The 27993-nt window shown below is 46.2% G+C and overlaps 1 protein-coding gene across 2 annotated transcripts in view; it reads right to left on the bottom strand.

Moving 5' to 3' along the window:
* CNMD (chondromodulin) overlaps positions 1-6609 on the bottom strand; it is a 43292-nt gene extending 36683 nt beyond the window's left edge. Inside the window, exons 1-3 of one of the 2 annotated variants that reach the window (XM_061434455.1) lie at positions 6413-6609; positions 5831-5971; positions 91-231 (exon numbers count right to left, since the gene is read on the bottom strand). In XM_061434455.1, the coding sequence (XP_061290439.1) occupies positions 91-231; positions 5831-5971; positions 6413-6565 (435 nt within the window). In that variant the 5' untranslated portion in view covers positions 6566-6609. The remainder of the gene's footprint in view (positions 1-90; positions 232-5830; positions 5972-6412) is intronic. The other variant, XM_061434454.1, reaches the window with a different exon arrangement.
* Between the last annotated feature and the right edge of the window lie 21384 nt (positions 6610-27993).

The raw sequence follows: 27993 nt of genomic DNA, 5'->3' as shown, positions 1-27993 counted from the left end.
GGGTGTATGTGAGGGGCCCGCCTTCTCCGTGAATGAGGCGTCTCCCAGGCTTGCCTAGTTAGACTTCCTAAATGCATGAAATATACTTACATTCTGGAAATCATTAACTTCAACCGCTTCTTCAGCTCCACTCCCCATTTTAAAGGTCTCCAGGTTGTTCCCAGCGTCTATTTCCATTGACCCATCTTGCAACTTCCCATTGATACTCATGGTATAATGGACATTGTAAATCTGGAAGTGAAGACCAGAATTAGTGATGCTTCCCTCTTAGAGCAATTCAGGGCTTATCTTTATATAAATTAGCATTCCTGTGTCTCAGAGATACACTGAATCATCCTTAATAGTAAGACATTTATCTGGGAGGACTTCATTCATCCACCAATTACTTAATACAATGATTTCTTAAATAATATTTTGAAAGTAAAGGCTTTGATTGTCTCTGATACTAATCTGAAGAGCTCAGTGGTTTGCAATCCTGGTGGCACATAGACACATCTAAGGAGAATCTTCAGCTACCACACCTGGGTTGCCTCCACAGGATGGATCAAATCACAACCTGTGGGGATGCGGCTTGAGCACAGAGCTTTCTATTTCTAAAGGTCGATTCTACTCTGCAGCCAGAGTTGAGATCTGTTGATGGATAAATGGACATTGAAGAGGCAGAGGGTTCACTGGGCTGTTAACCAAATCTGCAGTGGCACCTCAATTTGAAGGTATTTTAAAAAAATCCTTCAGTCGAGACTTGGCATGGAGGGTGGTATACAGTAAGGACTGCAGACAGGACTAGGGTATGCCTGAGATACAGCCACATTACAGAGAGCAAGGCCAACATGCTTGTCTGTTTCCACTCAAAATAAGAGGGACCCCTATTAATGACGCTATGGGACAGACATAAGGTGACTCCAGTACTTTGGCCACCTCATGCGAAGAGTTGACTCACTGGAAAAGACTCTGATGCTGGGAGGGATTGGGGGCAGGAGGAGAAGGGGACGACAGAGGATGCGATGGCTGGATGGCATCACCGACTCGATGGATGTGAGTTTGAGTGAACTCTGGGAGATGGTGATGGACAGGGAGGCCTGGCGTGCTGCAATTCATGGGGTTGCAAAGAGTCAGACACGACTGAGTGACTGAACTGAACTGAACTGAAGGCGTTGTTACAAGATGTGTGATGGAAGGGGGAGAGTTTTGGCATTATGCAGGAGCATTGGGCCAGGAATCAGAAAAACAGCTGGCTACACCATTTAGCTCTGCATCTTGGGAGTTGCCTTGAATGCCAAATGATGAAGTGGGAACCTCAGAGGAGGTTTTATGTCATCAGAGCTCTGGGGTGTCTCAGAGGTGGCCCAGAGCAGCTGGGACTGTGAGGTTCCTTTATCCGAGTCCCCCCCGCCCACCCACGGTTCATCTGCAATTTGACCAGAGCAGCTTTGCTTCTGATCTGTTTCATGTGTTGCATTTCTGAGTAAAATCTTGTTTAAAATCCGCCATTCAAAAAACCCTTTTTACAGTGTACCACTAAATTACAGGATCCAAAGGGCTCTCTCTCTCTTAAAAAAATATTTATTTATTTCTTTGGTTGTGCCGAATAAGTTTTGAGACTCAGGATCCTCGATGTTCGTTGAGGCGTGTGGGATCTAGTTCCCTGACCAGGCTCGAACCTGGGCCTCCTGTGTTGGGACCATGGAGTCTTAGCCACTGGACCGCCAGGGAAGTCCCCAGTAGGGCTCTCTTAGTTTAGACATCTGGTTAGGACACTGGTTTAAAAAGTGATTTACACGCTGCTCCTGACCAGCATGCTGCTGCTCTGCAAGAACCTTCTCTGCACTGTGGGGTAGGAGGTGGGTTTTTCTTTTCTTTTCTTCCATTTTCTGACTTAGAAGCATACATATGTATATATCTATATCTTCCTGGAGAAGGACATGGCAACCCACTCCAGTACTCTTGCCTGGAGAATCCCATGGACAGAGTAACCTTGTGGGCTACAGTCCACGGGGTCACAAAGAGTTGGACATCACTCATTGACTAACACACTATATCTTATGTATGATATATGGTTTAGTGGCTAAGTTGTGTCTGACTCTCTCAACCTCATGAACCCGCCAGGCTCCTCTGTCCATGGGATTTTCCAGGCAAGAATACTGGAGTGGGTTGCCATGTCCTTCTCCAGGGGATCTTCCCCACCCAGGGATTGAACCCAGGTCTCCTGCATTGCAGTCAGATTATTTACTGACTGAGCCACCAAGGAGGCCCAGATATGATACATAATGTATCTCTTATGTGTTGTATAACATATACACTCTTCAAAGTGGAAGGAGTAGGAACTGATGAGGGCCACTAGCTACTTAGTGTTAGGTCCGTAGGTCAGAACTGCAAAGAGCTCAAATTCAATTCAAGTCAGATTTTTCTCCCTTATTATGAGAAATAGCTAACTGTCCCCATGGACAAACCCTGGGGAAAGTATCTGTTGTTATTGGATCATTACTTGTAGAAAACTCATTACTGCAAGACCCACAAAGCGCTGTTTTATCAGCAGAGATGTAGAAACTGTAGCTGGTACCCTTGTAGGCAACAGCTCTCCATTAGTGGAACAGAAAATCCCGGCATTCACCACCTCTGAGCACAGGTCCTCCCCTCCTTCTGATGAACTTCGCGTCCTGCAGGACGCTGTCTCCCCAGCTCAGCTGATCATGAGAGCCACTTCCAGGGGTTCTGATTTAGGGGCATGGGAGCAGAGCCCATCAATCTCTTTTCACTTTGCACCTCGGTGGTGCTCACCATCAGCCTGTTTGGGGAAACCTGTTTTCTTTGGCTGAGCCAGGGCTCCCTGCAGGTGAGGCTCAGAAAGCGGGCTCTGTTTAGCCCCTGCACTCTCTGAACAGCCACTGTTCATCTGAGTTACTTTTGGCTGTTAAGGCGTGCATGGCGGACAACGCGTGTGTGAGTTTCTGCTGGCACAAGTGTCCGTCCTTTACTCATGAGACAAGAGGCTCTTTTTTTTTTTTTTTAAAGCCTTGCATATAAACTTTTTACTACTAAAGTGATCCTGGATTTAAGAAATGAACTATTTCCAAATTCTTAGAAAATCTTAAGGAGACAAGATCATAGCACTGGAACAGTGGCTTGTGCATCTAACTTGACTTTCTTCATCATCACCCTTCTCCACCTTCCCCCTCAACAAAACACCCTACCTAACCCAGCCTGGGTATTGCATCCTTTTAATGGAGCTGCAGCCCCTGCTTGCCCCAGAACAAGAGAGGGGGTTTGTTTGTTTTCACTTCCTCCTGAAGTGCCTGGGCTTGGAGACTGGTAAAAAGTACTGAGCCCCAAGCTCAGGAGAAGGCTGGGTTGGTGAAGCAGCAATCACAATATCTGCTCTAACTGATGGAGCTGTTAGCACCTAAGGCTATTTCTATTCAAGCACAAAGAAAGTTTATTATGTGCCAAAATTCTGCTCAATATGGTGCCTTTTACAGCCAAGGAGATTTGCTAATGAGTTTCTAATAAAGCCTGGGTTCATGAGATAATTACATCATGTTTGGGACCAACATCTCAAAAAATCAGGCTGAGAATAAAGGCCCCAAGCAATGATCTCATCCCCTCATCCCAGGCGCTTGGGTTGTCAGTTATCTCATATTGGTGGGAATTTCCCATATTTCAATGCCTTGTTCCATTGACAATAATGTGGATGAAACATGACCTCAATATTTGAGCCCCGTCACTTGTCCCCTCATTATTAACACTTCAATGCTTCAGAGTCCTCCAGCTGATTTCCAGTAAACCTGTCCTAAGGGGATTTATCCATATGAAAGGCACAGGAGGTGAATTACTGCTGCTTCTCCTCCATAAACCAGTACAGAGGAACAGAGGCACGGGTAATCTCCAAAGAGTGGGCAGTGCATTGGCTGTGGATGTCTCTGTCTGTTTGACAGAGGCTGACCTTCTCTGATTATGTTTTGTTTGGGCCGTTTAGATTTGAATTCAGGGAAAGCAGACCTGTGCATATGCTATGCGTAGATGGTACCAAATTTACTCTGTTTAGTATTTTGTGATTTGTTTCTCAGACTTAAGTAATATGGATCAGCATGGAATATTTTGGGAGTTGAAAAAATAAACACACAAACCCTACTACGATTTTCTTCATTGTCCTACCCACAGAGAGACAGTGGTAACTTGTATTGTTGGCAATAAAATGTGATTCACTCTTCCTCTGTATTTTTAGAATTTAATACCACTCTCTCGAACCAGACAACCCACCATCTTGCAGTGAAGTAAAAGTTACGATAAAAGGAGGCCCTACTCAGTTTGGATGATCTTTCAATCTCTCTTTCTAGAAGCTTGTTAGTTAACCCTGTTTGCCTTGAATAATTAAATGCCAAATGGTACCCATTTAAATATATATCATGACCTAAATCTCTACCAAAAAAAAAAAAAAGCAAAGCTATTTTTGTCCCCAAAGGACCCATACCATGGACGTTTTGTCGTCTAAAAGATAGCATTTACATTTCCCAAGGGATGACAGTCTAAACCCTGCTATTAATGGAGATGGAGATATAGAAATGTTCAGATATGCTGCTTTCGAATATGAGCATCTGGCCTGGCTTCTATATTTAAAATACACAAATTCATTAAGGCACTTTTCAAATACACATAAAATACCGTGCAATTCTGATCCTACAAATCGATGCTTGTAAATTTGATATAGTCTCTAAAACAGACTTGGTGCTAAATGGCATGCTTATCTACATTAGGCATTTGAGTTAAAAATACAAATTATGCAGTGACTGCAGAAGATGTGATGTGTAAAATGGTTGAATTGCTTTCAGCACCATTTTCTCTAAGTACTGGAATTCGTTCATGCTTTGAATTTCATGGTGGGAGAGAAAGGGGAAAACAGCAGTCAGGGATTCTCTGAGGGGAGTGATTAAGAAACAGCCCTTTGTGTGCACCCTGGAGAGGGAATTCTTTTCCATTAGTTGAAATCAGCTTACACCAGGCCTGGCAATGGTCATCAAGATAAAATGTTCCCCCTCCTTTAGATAGGTGAACAAAATTCAGAGTATTTAATGAACACCCTGGAATCTTGCCCATTCTGGTCAGAAGCACTTTTTATATTCCTTGAGAGCCAACGGAGCTTCAACATACATAGTTGCGCTCATAGAAAGTAGGACGCGGGTTAGTAAAACATTTACCATTAAGTCACATGTGATCAGGCCAGAAATGATTTTTAAAGATATTAGCTATCTTTAAGGAAGTTAGATTTTATTTTTCTTCCCTTACAGCAAGAGAGAAGGGCAAATTAAAGGATGAGGAGTGAGAGGACAGAGAAAGAGAGGAGAGAGAAAAGAGAAAAGGAGGGAGAGAGAAAAAGAGAAGGCGCTAGTGGGAGGTCAGGTTCATCCCCTTATTCGGTCTGAATGTTCCTCCTCTACCTTTGTCCCAGGTTCTTCAATTCACAGCCTTTCTCGGCTGGGAGAGACCATAGTTTCATTTCTTCCTAAGGGTGAGTAAGGCGAGGCCAGAAGGGCCGTGCCTAACCCGTGGTCCCTCAGCTGCTTAGTGGAGGCGCCAGGCTGCGAGGCGCCTTCCCGGAGAAGGGCTTCCCTGAAACCCTCCACTGCATCCCCCGGCTACACCGCTTTTGAAGCCCAGACTGGCTTTTCTACGAAGTTGCCCGTCAGTGGGAAGCCACGTCCTGGAGTTGGGTGGAAGAAGGGACGAGGTGCCCGGGAGGCCCCCGAGGGCACAGCATCCGCTGGGGCCCCCGAGGGGGGGGGGGGCACGCGAGTGATCCAGGGGCCCCGGCCACCCCGTGCGCCTCCGGACTTACGTGATTGTCGCTCCCCTTCCAGAAGTAGAAGGCCCCGATGGCCCCCAGGAGCAGCAGCACCGCCCCCGAAATGAGGACCACGGCTCCGACCTTGAGCAGCCGCGCGGGGCTGGAGGGCTTCACGGTCACGGCGGCGTACGCCTGCGGGCGGCCGGGAGAGGACGCGTCAAGTCCGCGCGCAGCGACCGCGGCATCGGGGCGCCGGTGGGAATGGGGAACAGCGGCCCCGGGCTCCTCCGGGCGCCCCGTTTCTCCGCGCTCCCCTAGCCGCGGGTCCCTGGGCCTCAGGCCTGGATGAGCGCTGAGCAAAGGCTTCGCGGTTCAAGGTCGTCGCCCCGCGGGTCTGCTATCTCAGCGGCCTCCCCTCCGCGACGCCCTCTCCTCGCTCCCTGTCCACCTTCTTCGAGCGCATCTGGGGATGCCCCGGCCTCTGCACCCGCACCCGCGTGGGGCGCCACCCCAAGCCCACATCTGGGCGCCCGAATTTGCCCCCACCTCCCAAATTCGGTGACACGCAACTCGTAGACCCGGGACGGGGGCGTTCGGGCCCCCGCAGGTCTGGGGGCCCCGAGCGGTACTCACCGGGGGGCTGCAAAACTCGACGTCGTCGGGCCCCACCAGGGCGATGGGCACTTTGTCCGAGTTCTCCGTCATGACCGCGGCCGCCGGAGCAGGACACCAGGAGGCTTGGCTGGCGCCCTGGGCTCTGGCCTGCGGCCCCGACGTGCCGGGCATTTCAACGCGGGGCACGCGCGCGCACACCGTGCCCTCCGCCTGGGCCAGCCCAGAGCTCCCCACCCCTCCTGGCGCCTCACCTCTGCCCTGCCTTCCCTCGCCCGCCCCGGAGCAGCGGTGAACGCGCCCAGCTTTCCACAGCCCCCTCTTCCCGCGCTCTCCGCCGCGCTCTCCGCACCCCCTCCCCCAAGCCCCTCGTGAGTCTGAGTGTGTCAGGATGGGGGAGGGGGAGGGGACCAAGGATGCTGAGCCCCGCGACCCCACGACATGCCGGATCGCCAGGACTCTTTCCGCCGTCCGGGGAGCTCTCAGGGTGTCTGAGGCTCTGCTGGGCGGCTGGCTGGAGGCCCGTTTCCTGCAGCGAACTTGTGTGTGTGCTGGGGGCGCCGGCGGAACCGGACACAGATCGCGTCGGGTGGACTGGGGACCCCGGTCAAAGTCTGCGGGGTTGACGCCCGGCTGGCACTGCTGGGTGGACCCCGGACAGGCGCGCGAGCCCGGGTGTTAGCGATGGGCTCTCGTCCCAGGTTTCTCTGGGAGGCTTAGCAGGAGGCTCAGCAGGGAAACTGGAAGCCAAGCTGGGAAAGAATAAGAATAGGTTCTGGTTGATTAACTAAATAAGTTAAACAAAGAGACAAAAACAACAATGGCAACAAACAGACACCAAAAACACTGTTATGTCTAAAGAAATAGTCGAGTATATATATATATATACACACACACACACAGTATACATTTTATACTGTATATAGTATACATTTTATACTATATAGAGAGATATAGATATAGTATTAATGGGTATTTTAAAAGCAGAACAGGAGAAGTTTTTTCGCTTTTGGAAATGCCGTCTGCCAGCACTAGGACTATGTGTGTGTGTTAAGTCTCTTCGGTCGTGTCTGGCTCTTTGCGACCCTATGGACTGTAGCCTGCCAGGCTTCTCTGTCCATGGGATTCTCCAGGCAAGCACACTGAAGTGGGTTGCCTTTTCCTCCTCCTGGGGGTCTTCCCAACTTAGGGATGCAATCCACATCTCTTAGGTCTCTTGCATTGGCAGGCGGGTTCTTTACCACTAGGTCCCTCTGGGAAGCCCACCAGGACTACGTGACCTCATGTGAATCCAGGCTTCATGAATCTGTGTCGGGTTCTAGCTGTGCACAGAGTCTGCTACTGAGGAGTAAGGGGGTGCTGCAGGGGAGGGCCCGAGTCTCCCAGCAGAGGGAGGGGGCTGGGCAGGGCTGAGGGGTGGAAATGACTTTCGTGGCTGAGTCTGCGTGTCTGTGCTGCTGCTGGGCTGGGGAGGTGAGGCTTCAGGCCTAGGAGAACTGGGAGAGTGTTGGGAGCCCAGGGGAGAGGAGGCTGTTGGGAGGAGCAGTCGTGAGAGAGCCGATATAAGACTAATTTCAGACTTGTTGAACTTGATATTCAGTCGCTCAATAGTGTCCAACTCTTTGCAACCCCATGGACTCTAGCCCGCCGGGCTTCCCTGTCCTTCACCATGGCTGGAGCTTGCTCAAACTCATGTCCATCGAGTGGATGATGCCATCCAACCATCTTAGTCTCTGTCGTCCCCTTCTCCTCTCGCCTTCAATCTTTCCCAGCATCAGGGTCTTTTCAAATGAGTCAGCTCTTCGCATGAGGTGGCCAAAGTACTGGATGCTTCAGCTTCAGCAGCAGTTCTTCCAGTGAATACTCAGGACTGATTTCCTTTAGGATGGACTGGTTGGATCTCCTTGCTGTCCGAGGGACTCTCAAGAGTCTTCTCCAGCACCACTTTGAAAGCATCATGGGGGGCTGGTAAAGAAGAGCCTGGGGACCACCCTGAGCCTGCCTTGGATTCAGACAAGACACCACTAGCTGCATCTTCCATGAGGTGGAAGGTGCTGGAAAACCCCCTTGCAGCCTGCAGAGGCTCAGCCCCCGGGGGCACTGCTGCTGAGTTCAAGACCTCCTCTCCCCAGGGCACTTGTAATGGGCGTTTCGGAAGGAATAAGAGAAGTCACAACCAGAGAAGTGGGAGGAGACCCAAGATGAAGTAGTGATGCATGAAGAAAAGGCGAGTTCAGGAAGGACGGATCCGCAGTATCAGATGCTGACGTCATGGGAGAAGGAAAGAATACACAGAAAGGCCTTTGGACTCCTCAGTGAGAAGGGCGCAGGAGCCAAAAAGACTGCAGTTCCGTTTGCTCCATTTATTGGGCACAGAACACATGCTGCAAAGCATCATTGTGACTAAAAGTATTTGCAGCTCATACCGCAGACCAGGAGAGTTCCTAGGAATCATTAAAATACCAGGATGGAAAAAGTGTGCAAAGGATGGGAACAGAGGCTCTACAGAAGGGGAAATTCAAATGACTCTTCAACATAAGAAAAATGCTTGACAGCACTTATAAAAAGAAATGCAAATTTCAAGTATTCCTTTTCACCTATCTGGCTGGTGAAAATAAACACCCTTGTTAGAACAGTCTATTGGAGAGCATGAGGGGAAATGAGGCCCATGTTGCTGTGGGTGGTTGAATTGGTGCAAATTTTATGGAGAAAACTGGATTCCAAAATGCAAAGTGTAATTTCATTTCTGTGGATTTACCCTGCAGATGGGCTCACAAGGCTGGAAAAATCCTCTCTATGCAAGGCTGCTCCTTGCAGCGTGTCTGTTAGAACAAAGGCCTAGAAACGGTTTCAGTGTCCGCAGCAGAGAATTCACTGCACATCCTCATAGAGGGATCTTGGCAACAATTTGAAAGGATGAAGCAGCTTTGAATATACTGATGTAAGAACACACACCTTAGATATTTTTAGTGAAAAAGGCAAAGGGTAGAAAACGTATCTAAATGCCTCCACTTGTATTTGTTGTTCAGTTGCTCAGTCGTGTCCAACTCTTTGTGACCCCATGGACTGCAGCATGCCAAGCATCCCTGTCCATCAGCAACTCCCGGAGCTTACTCAAACTCATGTCCATTGAGTTGGTGATGCCATCCAACCATCTCATTCTCTGTCGTCCCCTTCTCCTTCTGCCCTCAATCTTTCCCAGCGTCATGGTCTTTTCCGAGGAGTTGGTTCTTTGTATCTGGTTGCCAAAGTGGCCAAATTTGTGTAAAAAATACAAACAGGGGAATTCTCTGGTGGTTCAGTGGCATATTAAAAAGCAGAGACATTACTTTGCTGACAAAGTCTGTCCAGTTAAAGTTATGGTTTTTCTAGTAATCATGTGTGGATGTGAGAGTTGGATGAGTGCTGAAGAATTGATGCTTTTGAACTGTGGTGCTGGAGAAGACTCTTGAGAGTCCCTTGGACTGCAAGGAGATCTAACCAGTCCATCCTGAAGGAAATGAGTCCTGAATGTTCATTGGAAGGACTGATGCTGAAGCTGAGGCTCCAATACTTTGGCCACCTGATGCAAAGAACTGACTCACTGGAAAAACTCTGATGCTGGGAAGGATTGAAGGCAGGAGGAGAAGGGAACGACAGAGGATGAGATGGTTGGATGGCATCATAGACTCAATAGTCATGAGTTTGAGTAAACTCTGGGAGTTGCTGATGGACAGGGAGGCCTGGCGTGCTGCAGTCCATGGGGTAACTGAACTGACTCAGTGGCTAGGACCCTGCACTTTCACTGCCAAGGGCCCTGGTTCAATCCCTAGTTGGTAAACTGAAATCCCACAAGCGTCATGGTATGGCCAATGAATAAATAAATAAACAAGAACATATGTATGCAGGACTCGCATGGTGGTCCAGTGGTTAAGAATTCACCTGCCAATGCCGGGGCCATGGGTTTGATCCCTGCCGTGAGAAGATCCCACACGCTGCAGGGCAACTGAGTGGGTGTGCCACAACTCTGGAAGCCTGCCCTCTACAGTTCACACTCCACAACCAGAGAAGCCACCGCAGTGAGACTCCTGAGCACCACAGCTGGAGCGTAGCCCCCGCTCCCTGCAACCAGAGGAAGCCCGCACGCAGCAATGACAACCCAGTGCGCCAAAACAAATAAAAAGAATATGTGAGTGCATATGCCCTCTGGAAAGACTCACAGAGGCCGACGGCAGGGGTTGCCTCTGGGGGGAGACACGGGCATGGGGACACCCACTGGAGAAAGACGCTCCACTCCATGCCTTTTGCAGCACTCTGGGTTCTGTGCTGTGAACATGGACTGACAGGTCAAAAGATGGGTGCATACGCCAGTCAGAATGGCTGCGATCCAAAAGTTTGCAAACAATAAATGCTGGAGAGGGTGCAGAGAAAAGGGAACCCTCTTACACTGTTGGTGGGAATGCAAACTAGTACAGCCACTATGGAGAACAGTGTGGAGATTCCTTAAAAAACTGGAAATAGAACTGCCTTATGACCCAGCAATCCCACTGCTGGGCATACGCACCAAGGAAACCAGAATTGAAAGAGACACGTGTACCCCAATGTTCATCACAGCACTGTTTATAATAGCCAGGACATGGAAGCAACCTAGATGTCCATCAGCAGACGAATGGATAAGAAAGCTGTGGTACATCTACACAATGGAGTATTACTCAGCCACTAAAAAGAATACATTTGCATCAGTTCTAATGAGGTGGATGAAACTGGACCCTATTATACAGAGTGAAGTAAGTCAGAAAAAAACCACCAATACAGTATACTAACACATATATATGGAATTTAGAAAGATGGTAATGATGACCCTATATGTGAGACAGCAAAAGAGACACAGATGTAAAGAACAGACTTTTGGACTCTGTGGGAGAAGGCGAGGGTGGGATGATTTGGGAGAATAGCACTGAAACATGTATATTACCATATGTGAAACAGATCGCCAGTCCAGGTTCAATGCATGAGACAGGGTGCTCGGGGCTGGTGCAGTGGGATGACCCTGAGGGATGGGATGGGAAGGGAAGTGGGAGGGGGTTCAGGATAGGGAACACATGTACACCTGTGGAGGATTCATGTCAACATATGGCAAAAACCACCACAATATTGTAAAGTAATTAGCCTCCAATTAAAATAAATTAATTAATTAAAATAATAAATAAAAAATAAAATAAAATCTAAATTTGTCAAAAAAGTGAGTGAATAAAACAATAACAGTGAATAGGCAGGAAGTGAATGCTGCAAATGGAGACAATTCTTTTAAGAACTTTGGATTTAAGGGTCTTTTAAGAACTTTGGATTTAAGGGGGAGAAGAAAGTAAGGAGGCTAGACCAAGGGAGCTGGAGGGTCAAGGACATCCTCCCAGCCCTCCCAGGTTGGAGAGACATTTGAAAGCTGAAGGAGAGGGTGGGAAGTGGGGTGGGGTGCAGGACTCCGCCTCCTTCACACAACAGATGATGCCTGTTCCAGGGGCAGCCCCGAACGTAGCTGCTCGGAGCTCAAAAGATGGGGGGAAGAGTGGGCAAGGAGACCACTTGCATTCTCTGAGCACATTCTCCCAAAGTGGCATGTTTCCAACAGTTGTTAGGTTACACGTTTATACGATGATGGTCCAGAGTGATGAAGAGACTGTAGAAGCAGCAGCCTAGCAGAAGGTCTGGGGTGAAGGGGATGGTGGGGTCCCCATTTCACAGGCTCACTCCCCTCTGCCCACCCACCTCCTGCCTCTAATCCCTGGGCTCATTCCTGGGTGTCAGGACCCAACTCTGCCCTCATGCCAGGCACTCTGCCAGGTCTGGGGACTTGGCACTGAGCAAAGCAGATGCCACCCTGTTTATGGTGGGGTGGAAAAGACAATCTTAGAGCAAGCAATCTCAAAATAATGGTGTCCCCACATTGCTGATCAACAGTAAAGAGGATTCGTTGCAACACTATTCACAAGAGCCGGGACACGGAAGTAACCTAAGTATCCATTGACAGAGGAATGGATAAAGATGTGGCACATATATACAAGGGATATCACTCAGCCACAAAAAAGAATGAAACAACGTCATTTGCAGCAACAGGGGCGGACTCAGAGATTGTCACACTTAGTGAGTCAGTCAGAGAAGACAAGATACCATGCGACATCGCTTATGTACAGAGCCTAAATAAGGACGCAAATGAACTTATTTACAAAACAGAAATACAGTCACAGATGTAGAAAACAAACTTATGGGTACTGGGGGGAAACGTAAGGGATTAAACTGGGACATTGGAATTGACATAAACACACTACTATGTATATAAGTGATAACTAATAAGGACTTACTTGGAGAAGGCAATGGCACCCCACTCCAGTACTCTTGCCTGGAAAATCCCATGGACGGAGGGGCCTGGTGGGCTGCAGTCCATGGGGTCGCTAAGAGTCGGACACGACTGAGCGACTTCCCTTTCACTTTTCACTTTCATGCATTGGAGAAGGAAATGGCAACCCACTCCAGTGTTCTTGCCTGGAGAATCCCAGGGACGGGGGAGCCTGGTGGGCTGCCGTCTATGGGGTCGCACAGAGTCGGACACGACTGAAGCGACTTAGCAGTAGCAGCAGCAAGGACTTACTATATAGCACAGGGAACTCTTCTCAGTACTCTGTAGTGACCTGTATGGGAAAGAATCTAAAAAAGAGTGTGTGTGTGTATATATATGTGTGTGTATATACATATATATATAACTGATACGCTCCGCTGTACAGTAGAAAGTAACACAACATTTTAAATCAACTGTACTCCTTCTACAGGTTTAATGCAATCCCTATAAAAATTCCAATTTAATATCTATAAAATGTTTCACAGATATAAAACAATCTGAAAATTCATTGCTGTTGTTTAGTTGCTAAGTCGTGTCTGGCTCTTTAGTAACCCTAGGGACTATAGCCCGCCAGGCTCCTTTGTCCTTAGGATTTCCCAGGCAAGAGTACTGGAGTGGGTTGCCATTTACTTCTCCAGGGGATCTTCTCGACCCAGGGATCAAACCCTGGGTCTCCTGCTTGGCAGGCTGATTCTTTATCACCAAGCTACTTGGGAAGCCCTTAAAATTCATACAGAATTACAAAAGTGAGCTGGAAGATAATATAAAGGAACTCACCCAATGAGAAGAGCAAAAAGAAAAAAAAACTAACTTTTGTAAAACAGCATTTTGACTATATAGAGTAAGTCTATAGACAAAAAAAAAGGGAAGGCTAAAATAAACCACGTAGCAATGAATTGTAATTAGAAACATCAGTCTGAATTCATGATTGTTAATATGGATAGATAAATATAGAAAATAAATCTATACTCCAATAAAAATAAAACAATGAAAGAAAAAAGCATAGGTACCCCAAGTGGGGGGCAGTCCTCGGGGAGGGGCGCTTAGGGTGAGGACTGAAGGAAGAGCAGCCGGTCCCCAGGAGGGGACGGGGCGGGGTGTGGGACGTGTGGAGAGACAGTTAGCAGGCCTGGCAGCACTGAACAGTTTGGCATTTGAAAGAAGAGAGGCTGGACTTTGGAGAGTGAGAGAAAGAATGGTAGGAGGCGAGGGTGCAGAGAGCCAGTCATCTCAGACAAGACCGTGTCAAGGTTTGGATTTTTTCTCCTCGGTATTGGGAGGTCCCAAGGGGTTTGAAACAGCAGAATGGCATAATCAGGTTTGCATTTTAAAAGCATCATTTTTATCACAACCCACACAAACGGATGATACATTTTTTTACCTGAATATTTCTGTTAGTATCATTTTGTATGTTTTCAGACACCTTTTCCCAGTAGCCTAGGCCTTGGGGTATATATAGGGAAATCCTTTAGCTGACTATGGCACAGGGCTCCACTTGAAATTCAAAAGCCTCTTTTCTTTCCTAGACTTGCCATATACTTGCTGTGTGACTTCCAGTAAGGTTTTTCATTTCTTTGGTGCTCTTTTTTCCCATCTTTAAGATGAAAGCAAAGTCTAAAAACTTCTCAATTTGTGACCTTCTATCGGTTCAGTTCAGTTCAGTCACTCAGTCGTGTCTGACTCTTTGCGACACCATGGACTGCAGCATGCCAGGCCTCCCTGTCCATTTTGAGTTTACTGAAACCCATGTCCATCGAGTCGGTGATGCCATACAACCATTTCATCATCTGTCATCCCCTTCTCCTCCTGCTTTCAATCTTTCCCAGCATCAGGGTCTTTTCCAATAAGTTAGCTCTCCGCATCAGGTGGCCAAAGTATTGGAGTTTCAACTTCAACATCAGTCCTTCCAATGAACACTCAGGACTGATCTCCTTTAGGGTGGACTGGTTGGCTCTCCTTGCAGTCCAAGGGACTCTCAAGAGTCTTCTCCAACACCACAGTTCAAAAGCATCAATTCTTCAGTGCTCAGCTTTCTTTATAATCCAACTCTCACATCCATACATGACTACTGGCAAAGTAATGTCTCTGCTTTTTAATATGCTGTCTAGATTGGTCATAACTTTCCTTCCAAGGAGTGTCTTTTAATTTCATGGCTGCACTCATCATCTGCAGTGATTTTGGAGCCCCCCAAAATAAAGTCTGTCACTGTTTCCCCATCTATTTGCCATGAAGTGATGGGACCAGATGCCATGATCTTTGTTTTCTGAATGTTGAGTTTTAAGCCAACTTTTCCACTCTCCTCTTTCACTTTCATCAAGAGGCTCTTTAGTTCTCCATTTTCTGCCGTAAGGGTGGTGTCGTCCGAATATCTGAGTTTATTGATATTTCTCCGTGATTCCAGCCTGTGCTTTTTCCAGCCCAGCGTTTCTCATGATGTATTCTGCATATAAATTAAATAAGCAGGGTGACAATATACAGCCTTGATGTACTCCTTTCCTGATTTGGAACCAGTCTGTTGTTCCATGTTCAGTTCTAGCTGTTGCTTCCTGACCTGAATACAGATTTCTCAAGAGGCAGGTCAGGTGGTCTGGTATTCCCATCTCTTGAAGAATTTTCCACAGTTTATTGTGATCCACACAGCCAAAGGCTTTGGCATTGCCAATAAAGCAGAAACAGATGTTTTTCTGGAACTCTCTTGCTTTTTCGATGATCCAGCGGATGTTGGCAATTTGATCTCTGGTTCCTCTGCCTTTTCTAAAACCAGCTTGAACATCTGGAAGTTCCCGCTTCACGAATTGTTGAAGCCCCTGGCTTGGTGACCTTCTATAAGTCTATGTTTTTCCGTATAGCTGCTGCTGCTAAGTCGCTTCAGTCATGTCCAACTCTGTGCGACCCCATAGACAGCAGCCCACCAGGCTCTGCCATCCCTGGGATTCTCCAGGCAAGAACATTGGAGTGGGTTGCCATTTCCTTCTCGGTATAGAGTCATAGAAATAAAAAAGTAAAAGGTAATAGAAACATCATTTTGACCTCTGTGGGCTAGAATGTCTAAACTGGAGGGGGAGCAAGAATAAAAGACGTAGATATTTTAGGAGGCTCTTTTGTGGTCCAAGCAAGAGATGATGGTGGTGGTTGTTCTTGTTCAATTGCTAAGTTGTGTCCAACTCTTTGTGACCCCATGGAAAACCTGAATGAACTTTTTGGTCAACCCAATATTAACAGGGGCTTCCTTAGTAGTTCAGCAATAAAGAATATGCCTGCAATGCAGGAGACTTGCAGGAAACATGGGTTAGATCCCTGGGTTGGGAGATTCCCCTGGAGTAGGGAAGGGAAACCCACTTTAGTATTCTCACCTGGGAAATCCCATGCACAGAGGAGACTTGTGGGTTATATAGTCCATGGGGTTGCAAAACAGACACAACTGAGAGACTAAAGAACAACAAATAAGAACAAATATAGCCTAAGAATTCTCATCACAAGGAGAAAATGCTTTTCCTTTTTTTCTTTTCTTTTTATTGGATCCATACAAGAAGATGGATGTTGGCTGAACCTATTGTGACAATCACTTCACAGTATATTTAAGCCAAACCACCATGCTGTTTGCCTTAAACTCATACACTGATGTGTGTAAATTATTTCTCAATAAAACTGGGAAAAAAGGAATTCCATGGTGTCACTAAAGCACAGTCACTCTATTCAGGCAGCTGGCACCTCTCTAGAACTTTCTAGTGACAACACTGAGGTCCACTGAGGGGCGCTGAGAGGGTCACAGTTGTCATGGGCGGTGAACTCTGGGAACACTGTTCCAGTCCCTTCCCTGTGCTCAAGGACTGGCTCATGGGCTCTGTCTGCTTTTCCTCTCCCGCTTCCTGCTGTCCAGCCAGTCTGGAGTTAGTGCGGGGAATATTTTTATATTGACAAAATTTAAAAAAAAATGCATTGATGGCAGATACACTCCAGAAAAAAAAAAAAAAAGAAGTTGCATTCCAATGCTAAATACGAGGTGTGGGTTTATTATCTGCCTTTCGGGATCGGCAAAGCAGGGTGAACTTCCCTTTAGTCAATTTTGAGTCTTTTGAATTTTCATTGGTCCATGTACATAGGGTTAATTTTCAAATTATTTTTGACTACTCACCCCCAAGCCGCCTCCCTCTCCTCATCTGAATACCAGCGTGTCCAGAAGACACGCTGAGCACCGTGTGTAGGTACCGGAGCTGTCTGTCGCTCTGCCTCTCTAGGCGGCTATTTCTTGGCTCGTTGGCTCAGCCTCACTTTTCCACTCTCAAGAACTGAAATCTCCCTCAGTGGAGCTTTATGTGGCAGTAAGCCCTGGGATAGAGTAGGAATGTCCTCCGTGTCTGCCTGCCTCCCTCCAGCCTTGCCCCCTTCAAGCTCTTTGCCCTGTAGCTACATCAGCTTTTCTAAAGTGCAACTCACATCTCCTCCCACCTCTGCTCAAGACCCACAGTGGGTCTCAGTGCCCAGAGTCAAGTCCAACATCCCTCCAAGCACATCCAAGGTTCTGGCCATTTCTCCCATTGCCTCTTTGTCTTGTTATTTGTCTATTTTCCCCACCAGACAGTCATGTCAGCTTCTCAGAGGTCAGGATTGTGTCTTACTCACTGTCGTTCATTGGATAGATGCATAGTTAATTAATTAATGAAGGGAGAAGCTGTGTAAGGGCCAGTCATACCTTAGAAAATCTTGCTGGGAAGGTTCATGCTCCTCGCTAATTGCCTTTGTAGAATTATGAATGGTCACCGACCTTATGGCAGGAGCTACGTGTGTGTTCAGTGAACATTATATTTAGCTAAAAACCAGAACTCGTGGTTTTATAGAATTTTTTACCTTGCTATAGGCAAGGTAGTCTGAGATACCAAGGTAGTCTGAGAAATGTAGTTTGGACGCTGACTATTGTACTGCTTCAGTGATTTATGGGGATAATGATATAGAAAATGAAGTATTAAAAGCAGCCTAAAAAGTCCAGGACCTATGATCATGGATCACAAGGAGCAGGGAGCAATTGGCATCTAAGTTGTGTGACCTCGTGTTGCTGGGGACTGTCTTGTATATCTCTGGACCCTTCCAGTGTTCAGTGTTGTGTGTCGAACATGGTAGGTCATTGGTAAATGCTTATTGATGATGGTTGAATAGGGAATAAGTCTGTCATCTCTGTGTTGAACATAATTGCTCAGGGCAATGGAGACAGAAAACTCAGGAACTTCTAGACACTCTTCACAACAGAGCAATTACCACCTGAGCCCATTCACTGTGATTTGCCCTGGGTTTCCCCCCAGAGAATGGCTCATCCAATTAATAGTTTCTTTAAAATGACTTTAACACACCTTGCCTTGGCATCACTAAGGAAAATAGACCTTAGTGATTTTGGTAAGTAACTTGGTGACTTCCAAGTCCCATCCATATGGGTTTTTATGGTCCTCCTGCCATACTCATCCAGATATGTCTTCATATGAATTGTGGGAAATTCCTTCTAAGAATGAGGACTGTGAAAATAGATAGAGCCAATTGAAGTCTCTTTGTGGAGAGTAATAAAAACAGGAATGGAGAGCAATGAAGATGGGGGCATCCTGAAGGATCGTAAGGTCTATCTCCTTTTTATCATTGCTGAACGGCTATTGCGGGTCAGCCCACAGCAGGTGCAGTAAGAGGGTAGGATCCCTGCACAGCAAGTTAATCCATATGCAAACACGGTGACCCCAATTGCTTTGCAATAGAGAGCCACATGGCCCGTGCCCTTAAAATACATCATTTGGGCAGCTGCCAGCGGGCTGATTTATCCCAGATGGCCAGAAACAGCCCTGAGATCATCAGCGCTTTTGTTAATTGGGAGAGAGGGGCAGAGGAATTAAGATATTCCTGGGCACCAAGCATTCATTAGCCACCTGGCCTCCCTAAATTATGAGCCTGCCATGATTTTCCCAGTGCTTCGACTGAAATTTTAATATTTGGAATGTATTAATAACTGGGAACATGTCATTCCCTAAATAAGCAATGCCCTTCTGGACTCGCTGGAGAAGGGAGCCCAGAGAATGGTCACACTGCATGGATACTGGCTGTCCAGGGAGATGAGCAGCGTAGGGGTGACCCTGGAAGTCCAGTCCACAGCAGCAAATACAAACAGATGTGACGCATGAATGCCCCTCTGGGCACTGCCCCTGATTCCTATTCACTTGTTCTATTAACATTAAAACAGCACCTTAACAGGACCTATCCAAGGAAAAATGGCGAAACAGATGAGATAATAACAGCTAACAATTCTAGCGCACTTATTCTGCAAAATCACCATGCCGTGCAGATTACACCTAGGACCCTTCAGAGTAACCCCATGGGACACTGTTACCATCCCTTGGGGGTTTATGCTTTCCCAGGCCTCTCCTGTTTACGTTTTAATCCTTCATACCTACAATAGTTCCTGGCATACAGTAGCTGCTCAATAAAATTTGGTGGCTGAATGGTTGAGTGCTCATTTTAGAGGAGGCAGCTGAGGTGTGGCAAAGTTAGCAACCTGTCTGAGTTGCCCAGCTTTAGAAAGTGACAGAGCCAGGATTCCAGCCTTATATGCTGTTCTCAGGCATCCCCTTGTTCCAGATGCTCAGAGACCCATCAGCCTCCCATTCAGCTCTGTCTCTCTTAGTGCTCCCTTCTCCAGTGCTCTGCCATGAATTGAATGTTGTGTGCTCCGCCTCGCCCAATTCATATGTTGAAGTTCTGGTCCCCATGGGATGGTACCTGGAAGCAGGGCCTTTGGAAAGTATGTTGTTGCTGTTCAGTCACTTAGTTGTGTCTGATTCTGCAACCCCATGGATGGCAGCACACCAGGCTTCTGTTTCCTTCACTGTCTCCTGCAGCCTGCTTGAACTCATGTCCACTGAGTCAATGATACCATCCAACCATCTCATCCTCTCTTGCCCCCTTCTCCTCCCACCTTCAATCTTTCCCAGCATCAGGATCTTTTCAAATGAGTCAGTTCTTTGCATCAGGTGACCAAAGTATTGGAGTTTCAACTTCAGCATCAGTCCTTCCAGTGGATATTCAGGATTGATTTCCTTTAGAATTGATTGGTTTGATCTCCTTGCAATCCAAGGGACTCTCAAGAGTCTTCTCCAGCACCACAATTTGAAAGCAGCTGGGTCGGTTAAAAGTTCGTTTGGGTTTTCCTATGACATCTTACAATAACCTGAACGAACTTTTTGGATAACCCAGTAATTAGGTCCGGACTGGGTGGGCCCCACAATGGGATTAGCGACTCTACAAGAAGAGGAAGAGACAACAGAGCTCACTCTCCACCTTGTGAGGACGCAGCGAGAAGGTCATCTGCAAGGCAGGAAGAGGGTCTTCAGGAAGGGAATCTGCCAGCAACTTGCTTTTGGACTTTCCAGCCTCCAGAACTATGAGAAATAAATGTGTGTTATCTAAGCCACCCTGATGGTGGTGTTTCGTCGTGGCAGCCTCAACACACTCTTCAGACAACCCTCCAGGGACACCCGTCAGCATCTTCTGTCCCATATCTCACTCATTGAAAGCTCTGCTTCTGCCCTTCAGCATCAGCTGGTGACACAGTCAGCTTCCTGCCTCCCCTTCCCGCCCTCCACCCTCCCACATCTGTGTTGGATATCAGAGTTTACAGAGAGAGTTCACACGTGTGATCTCTCATGATGTTCAAAACCAACTTGTGAAACAGGCAGCACAGTGACTGTTATCCCCATTTTACAGAAAGATAAACTGAGGCTTGGCAGGAGCCAGTGACTGTCCATGACCACACAGTGAGGACTAAGACTCCACTCTCAGACGCGCTTAGCCCAGCACCTTTCCCAGACCCGCATTGTGGATAATGTCATAATGTGTCATTTCACCCAAGAGCAGGTCGCCTCGTAACTGAAGGCTGATGAGAAGGGTATCAGCTCAAATGAGTGATTCTCCTGTGGCGGCATTTTTGGCCGGTGAACTCAGATTTGGGGGTATCTTAAACAACTTCAAGTTGGCAGGTGTATGTCTTTCCTATACCTAAGCTGAGGCAGGAGCATGCTTCTGAAAACCTCCGAAAATCTGGCAACTGGTTCACTTGTCCACCCTGCATACCTGATTGACCTCCAAGCCCTGACCATTCTAAGCGTCACCTGCCTTGGCCTCCTGAACACCCCATCACACCTGTCATACCTACCTCAAAGCCTCACCCTGCCCCCCAGGACTATTGCTGGGCTTCCTAACTGGACCCCTGTTATTCCTTTACCCTGTGCAGGCCTCCTCTCATGTTGGGGACAAAGTGATCTGCTTGAATAGCAGATCCAATGACCCCATCCTCCTGCTTAAAAAACTGTGCTTGAAAGCTTTAAGACATATATGCGACAGAAGTAAAAAAGGAAAGATAACAGAAATTTTAAAAACCTTTCTTTGGGGGTGGGAAGAGTTGAAAATTGTTTTACTCTTAAAAAAAAACCCAAAAAAACTCCCCTTTTACTTTCCTTTAGAGAGTAAGCTCGTTGTGAGCAGAATTTTATTCATCTATGACGCAAGTGATTAGACACCTTCATACTAAGTAATACATGGCTAAACAACCACACCCGATGTGAATTCTAAGGATTTTCACCTCATATGTCACAAGAGTCAACCCAGAATCCATTCGCATTGACTTTATTTTTTAAAGAGCCTAACCGATTTTTGACTTCAAGGAAAGAATCCGAAAAAAGGAAAAGTCAATAAAAGTCAATAAAAATGAAAATGATCATTGTGGAGTAATTAATAATAAAGAAAACCTAGCAACAGCTGAAGAGTGAGTAGTTACGTAAATTATGTTGTGTCAGTTTGATGGATTATCATGCAGTCTCTACAAGTCAGAAGCAGGCAGATTGTGTAGCAACAGAAAATGCTCATGATATAATGTTAAGCACGCAAAGCGGAATAGCAAATTGCACATATATCTCGTTACAGCCTGAAAAATCATGTTTACACACGGCAGGGATGAGCAGGAAGCACGGGGAGTGAAAACATGATCATTCGGCGGGTGGGATGTGTGGGCGTTTGCTCTGTTTGGGGCATTTGTGTGCCGTCTGTCAGGCTGTTTGTGTGGTTTCAAGAGGACGCTGTTCCGCCCTCTGGGGGTCCACTTTCGAGACTGTCAGTCCCAGGAAGGCACCAAGAACTGTGATTCCTGATTATACCTTACCGCCGGGTCTCTCCCGGGGGCCTGGCTCTGCTGGGGGAATACGCTGACCCAGCCCGATCGTGGCTGTTTGCACAATTGTTCCCAAATAGAACGTTGCTGCAGAAACGCAAACACTGGATGAATATTTATACGCAAATGTGATCATCGCCATGGCCATTTACCATCTTTTTTTTCATTTAGAAACAACTCAAGTACAGGCCGAGAAAGTGTTTACCTGGACTGCTGTGGAGGGAATTGCTGATCGGGGTAGAAGTTTGAACTGGTGATCTGGGAGCCTGAGTCTATAAGCCTTACGTGTCCTCTGAGTGACTGATACACGCGTGGCCGAGGCTCTTCATTGCCCACAGGCCGTGTCCTGGGCAGGCCTGGGGCACCGCTAAGGAACAGAGCGTGGGAAGGGCTGGGCCAGGCCCTGTGCTCAGGTGGACTTGGAGGCGAATCCCAGCTCTCCCACTGACAAGCTTTGTGACTGTGGCTGAGTTACTTCTCATCTTTCCAAATCTCCATTTGCTCATCTATGAAACCTGGACATCAAAACTCATCCCTGAAGGAGTGTAAGTTGCTGCAGTCACTATGGAAAACAGTAAGAAGGTTCCTCAAAACACTAGAGTTGCCGGGTGATCCAGCAATCCCACTCTTGGGCAGATACTCAGACAAAAATACAGTTAAAAAAAAAACACGCATCCTTATGTCCACAATAGCCCTGTTCACAACAGCTAAGACATTGAAACAATGTAGATATTTATTGACAGATGAATAAAAAAGATATGATACATAGATACACAATGGAATACTACTCAGTCATAAAAAATAAAATTATGCCATTTTGCAGCAACACAGACGGACCTAGAGACTATCACATTAAATGAAGTGAATCAGACAGAGAAAAATAAACACCATATGATATTAGTTACATGTGGAATCTAAAATATGAGACAAACGAACCTATCTATGGAATGGAAACAGACTCACAGACGTAGGGACAAGACTTGTGGCTGCCCAAAGGCGTGAGAGGTAGGGGCAGGCTGGACTGGGAGTCTGGAGTTAGCAGATACAGCTGTTATATATAAAATGGATAAACAATGATATATATGGTGGTATATATACGTATATACCATAGTATATATGAATCTATGAGCCTCACTCATCATCTGTGTGATACACATGGCTGAGCCTTTATACACACGTGGCTGAGCCTTTTCATTGTTCATAAGCCTTCTCCTGCTCCAGGCAGACCTGGGGCATCACTATATACCATATGGAATATATACCACTTATACATATATATACATACATACACCACAAGTCAGATATTGAATATCCTGTGATAAACCACAATGGAAAAGAATATGAAAAAAGAGTGTATATGTATGTCTAACTGAATCACTTTGTTGTACAGCAGAAATTAACACAATATTGTAAATCAACTATATTTCAATAACATGAAAAAAAAGCTTATCCTTGAAGGTTGTTGAGAGTATGGAGAGGAACAGGCATATTATGAGTGCTAAATTAAATGGACTCATCTCACACACTAGCAAAGTAATGCTCAAAATTCTCCAAGCCAGGCTCCAACAATACATGAACTGTGAACTTCCAGATGTTCAAACTGGTTTTAGAAAAGGCAGAGGAACCAGAGACCAAATTGCCAACATCCGCTGGATCATCAAAAAAGCAAGAGAGTTCCAGAAAAACATCTATTTCTGCTTTATTGACTATGCCAAAGCCTTTGACTATGTGGATCACAATAAACTGTGGAAAATTCTTCAAGAGATGGGAATACCAGACCACCTGACCTGCCTCTTGAGAAACCTGTATGCAGGTCAGGAAGCAACAGCTAGAACTGAACATGGAACAACAGACTGGTTCCAAATAGGAAAAGGAGTACGTCAAGGCTGTATATTGTCACCCTGCTTATTTAACTTATATGCAGAGTACATCATGAGAAACGCTGGGCTGGAAGAAGCACAAGCTGGAATCAAGATTGCCGGGAGAAATATCAATAACCTCAGATATGCAGATGACACCACCCTTATGGCAGAAAGTGAAAAGGAACTAAAAAGCCTCTTGATAAAACTGAAAGTGGAGAGTGAAAAGGTTGGCTTAAAGCTCAACATTCAGAAAACGAAGATCATGGCATCCGGTCCCATCACTTCATGGGAAATAGATGGGGAAACAGTGGAAACAGTTTATTTTTCTGACGACTTTATTTTTTTGGGCTCCAAAATCACTGCAGATGGTGACTGCAGCTATGAAATTAAAAGACACTTACTCCCTGGAAGGAAGGTTGTGACCAACCTAGATAGCATATTCAAAAGCAGAGACATTACTTGGCCAACAAAGGTCCACTTAGTCTAGGCTATGGTGTTTCCAATAGTCAGGTATGGATGTGAGAGTTGGACTATAAAGAAAGCTGAGTGCTGAAGAATTGATGCTTTTGAACTGTGGTGTTGGAGAAGACTCTTGAGAGTCCCTTGGACAGCAAGGAGATCCAACCAGTCCATTCTAAAGGAGATCAGTCCTGGGTGTTCATTGGAAGGACTGATGCTGAAGCTGAAACTCCAATACTTTGGCCACCTGATGTGAAGAGTTGACTCATTGGAAAAGACCCTGATGCTGGGAAAGATTGAAGGCAGGAGGAGAAGGGGACGACAGAGGATGAGATGGTTGAATGGCATCACTGACTCAATTGACATGAGTTTGAGTAAACTCCGGGAGTTGGTGATGGACAGAGGCCTGGCATGCTGCAGTCCATGGGGTCACAAAGAGTCGGACACGACTGAGCGACTGAACAGAACTGAACTGAAAATTAAATGGAGACACACGATAGTGACCCAGTAGCAAGCCGGTGGGCTTACACATACAGAAGCACAGGAGAAGTGTTTTAGGTGGGGTTTCAAGGAACATATGAAGTGCACAAGCAACAGAAAACGGCTGCTAACATATGCTACGACGTAAAGCTGGGAGTCGCTGCCGATGCACAGATGGCGAAGATCCCGCTTCTCCTGGGAGCAGCTGTACCAAAAGCAAACCTGAGCAATCAAGAGGCTCCTGACTTCTTATTTAATTGCAAAAAAAATATCAAATGCATAATCTGAGAATCACCATAGGCATTCACTCTACCTTCCCTGAGTCAAGAGCTTATCTACAGCCAGGAGAGCAGCCTTTCATGCTACAATTCAAAGAGTAACTTCCCTAATAAGCTAGCTTCTCAGACTCAAGCCAGCTACATATGTCATGGGAACCATTTTCTGTTTTAAATCCCTAGCAATTCTCCTGGGACTAAGATTTCCATTGACATTGAGACTTGACATGAATTCAAAGACTCTCTTCATAGTTACCCAAGAACTCCATAAACAAAAAGAGAAAAACTTGAGACTTTTGCAACTCAATATTAAGTTTTCCTTTTCTCATCCTGGTTTCTCTTGGCTTAGGAAAGTAAGAATGCTGAGAGTGCTCTTATTGTTTTGTACAGGACTTAAAAAAGCAAGCAGCCAATTTAATGTCTCAAAGTGGACCTTGAACACCCCCAAAACTTCTAATATTTCAGGAATGTGGAAACTGGAGCACTGAGGGTGTTGCATGAAAAGATGAAATGCAAGGTAAATAGATGGTATTTTCAGAGTCAATATAAAACCCACCAGGCATGTATGGCAGCTCAGGATTCGTTTTAAGAAACCCACTGAGCCAAGTTTTGTGCCAGTGCCAGATCTGTGGAAGGGGCTGGACAGAGGTTCTATTCACAGCACTTGTGGGATTTGTGTAGAAATAGCTTACAGATTTTCTGACAACCTCGTCTTTCAATTCAGATGAATGAAGCACTATTGTTTGGTCACGAGGAACTTTAATAAAATAAGTTGTCACCAGAGCTGTTTCTCATGGGGTGCATGTGTGTGGAGATGGCAGTCTTTAAATTTTTCTTGAAAAATGAAATTAGACACCAAAATCAATGCCAAAATAAGGTTAACTCTGAATGAGAAAATAAGGAAAGCAGCAGGATGCCAAGTTAAGACTAATAACCTTTGGGCTTTGTTAGTAGAGACACACTCTTTGCTCCCACACTGGACCCCAATGTAGATTACTCTAAAGAAAAGGGTGTCTGAGGGTCCACAGTACAGCTGGGCATTTAATCCATAGCCACTTGAATATCATGTGGTTTGAAAGTACAGTAAGTCCCCTACATACAAACAAGTACCATTCTGAAAGTGCATTCGTATAGCCAATTTGTTTGTAAGTCTGATAAAGCTTGCCCAGGTACCCAACTAACACAGTTAGCTATACAGTACTGTACTATGCCAAAGCCTTTGACTGTGTGGATCACAATAAACTGTGGAAAATTCTTCAAGAGATGGGAATACCAGACCACCTGACCTGCCTCTTGAGAAATCTGTATGCGGGTCAGGAAGCGACAGTTAGAACTGGACATGGAACAACAGACTGGTTCCAAATAGGAAAAGGAGTACGTCAAGGCTATATATTGTCACCCTGCTTACTTAACTTATATGCAGAGCACATCATGAGAAACGCTGGGCTGGAAGAAGCACAAGCTGGAATCAAGATTGCCGGGAGAAATATCGATAACCTCAGATATGCAGATGACACCATCCTTATGGCAGAAAGTGAAGAGGAACTAAAAAGCCTCTTGATGAAAGTGAAAGAGGAGATTGAAAAAGTTGGCTTAAAGCTCAACATTCAGAAAATGAAGATCATGGCATCCGGTCCCATCACTTCATGGCAGATAGATGGGGAAACAGTGGAAACAGTGTCAGACTTTATTTTTTGGGCTCCAAAATCACTGCAGGTGGTGACTGCAGCCATGAAATTAAAAGATGCTTACTCCTTGGAAGAAAAGTTAGGACCAACCTAGATAACATATTCAAAAGCAGAGACGTTACTTTGGGAACAAAGGTCCGTCTAGTCAAGGCTATGGTTTTTCCAGTGGTCATGTATGGAAGTGAGAGTTGGACTGTGAAGAAGGCTGAGTGCCGAAGAATTGATGCTTTTGAACTGTGGTGTTGGAGAAGACTCTTGAGAGTCCTTTGGACTGCAAGGAGATCCAACCAGTCCATTCTGAAGGAGATCAGCCCTTGGATTTCTTTGGAAGGAATGATGCTAAAGCTGAAACTCTAGTACTTTGGCCACCTCATGGGAAGAGTTGACTCATTGGAAAAGACTCTGATGCTGGGAGGGATTGGGGGCAGGAGGAGAAGGGGACGCCAGAGGATGAGATGGCTGGATGGCATCACTGACTCGATGGACGTGAGTCTGAGTGAACTCTGGGAGTTGGTGATGGACAGGGAGGCCTGGCGTGCTGCGATTCATGGGGTCACGACTGAGTGACTGAACTGAACTGAATAGGTTTATATAATTTTCACACAAAAACTATTACTAAAAACAAAACAAAACAGACACAAAACATAAAGAAAACACTTTTAATCTTACAGTAGAGGACCTTGAAAAGTACAGTAGTAGAGTATAATGTACTTCCATCATAGCTCAGTTGGTAAAGAATCTGCTTGCAATTCTGGAGACCCCGGTTCAATTCCTGGGTCGGGAAAATCCACTGGAGAAGGGAAAGGCTACCCACTCCCATATTCTTGGACTTCCCTGGTGGCTCAGCTGGTAAAGTATCTGCCTGTGATGTGGGAAACCTGGGTTTGATCCCTGGGCTGGGAAGATCCCCTGGAGAAGGGAAAGGCTACCCACTTCAGTATTCTGGCCTGGAGAATTCCATGGACTGTATAGTCCATAGGGTCGCAAAGAGTTGGACACGACGGAGTGACTTTCACTTTCACAGTATAACAGCTGGTTCCTCTTAGCGGCACCAGCTGCATCACCTCTGCTTCGACACATGCTTCTGGACATCCTGGGGTTGAAATAGAGATACTGTACGGCTGTACACTACACTGCACTTACAGTAGAGTTCACAAGAGCACAACCACTTGTTGGAGATGCACGCATGTAACAGTGTGTGCCAGACCCGTGAACTAACTTACGTGATTGGACTTGCCAATGCGTGTTCACATATTTGAAAGTTCACAACTG

Source organism: Bos javanicus, chromosome 12, assembly GCF_032452875.1.
Source record: "Bos javanicus breed banteng chromosome 12, ARS-OSU_banteng_1.0, whole genome shotgun sequence".
NCBI lineage: Eukaryota > Metazoa > Chordata > Mammalia > Artiodactyla > Bovidae > Bos > Bos javanicus.
This window is presented reverse-complemented; position numbering and strand designations above follow the sequence as displayed.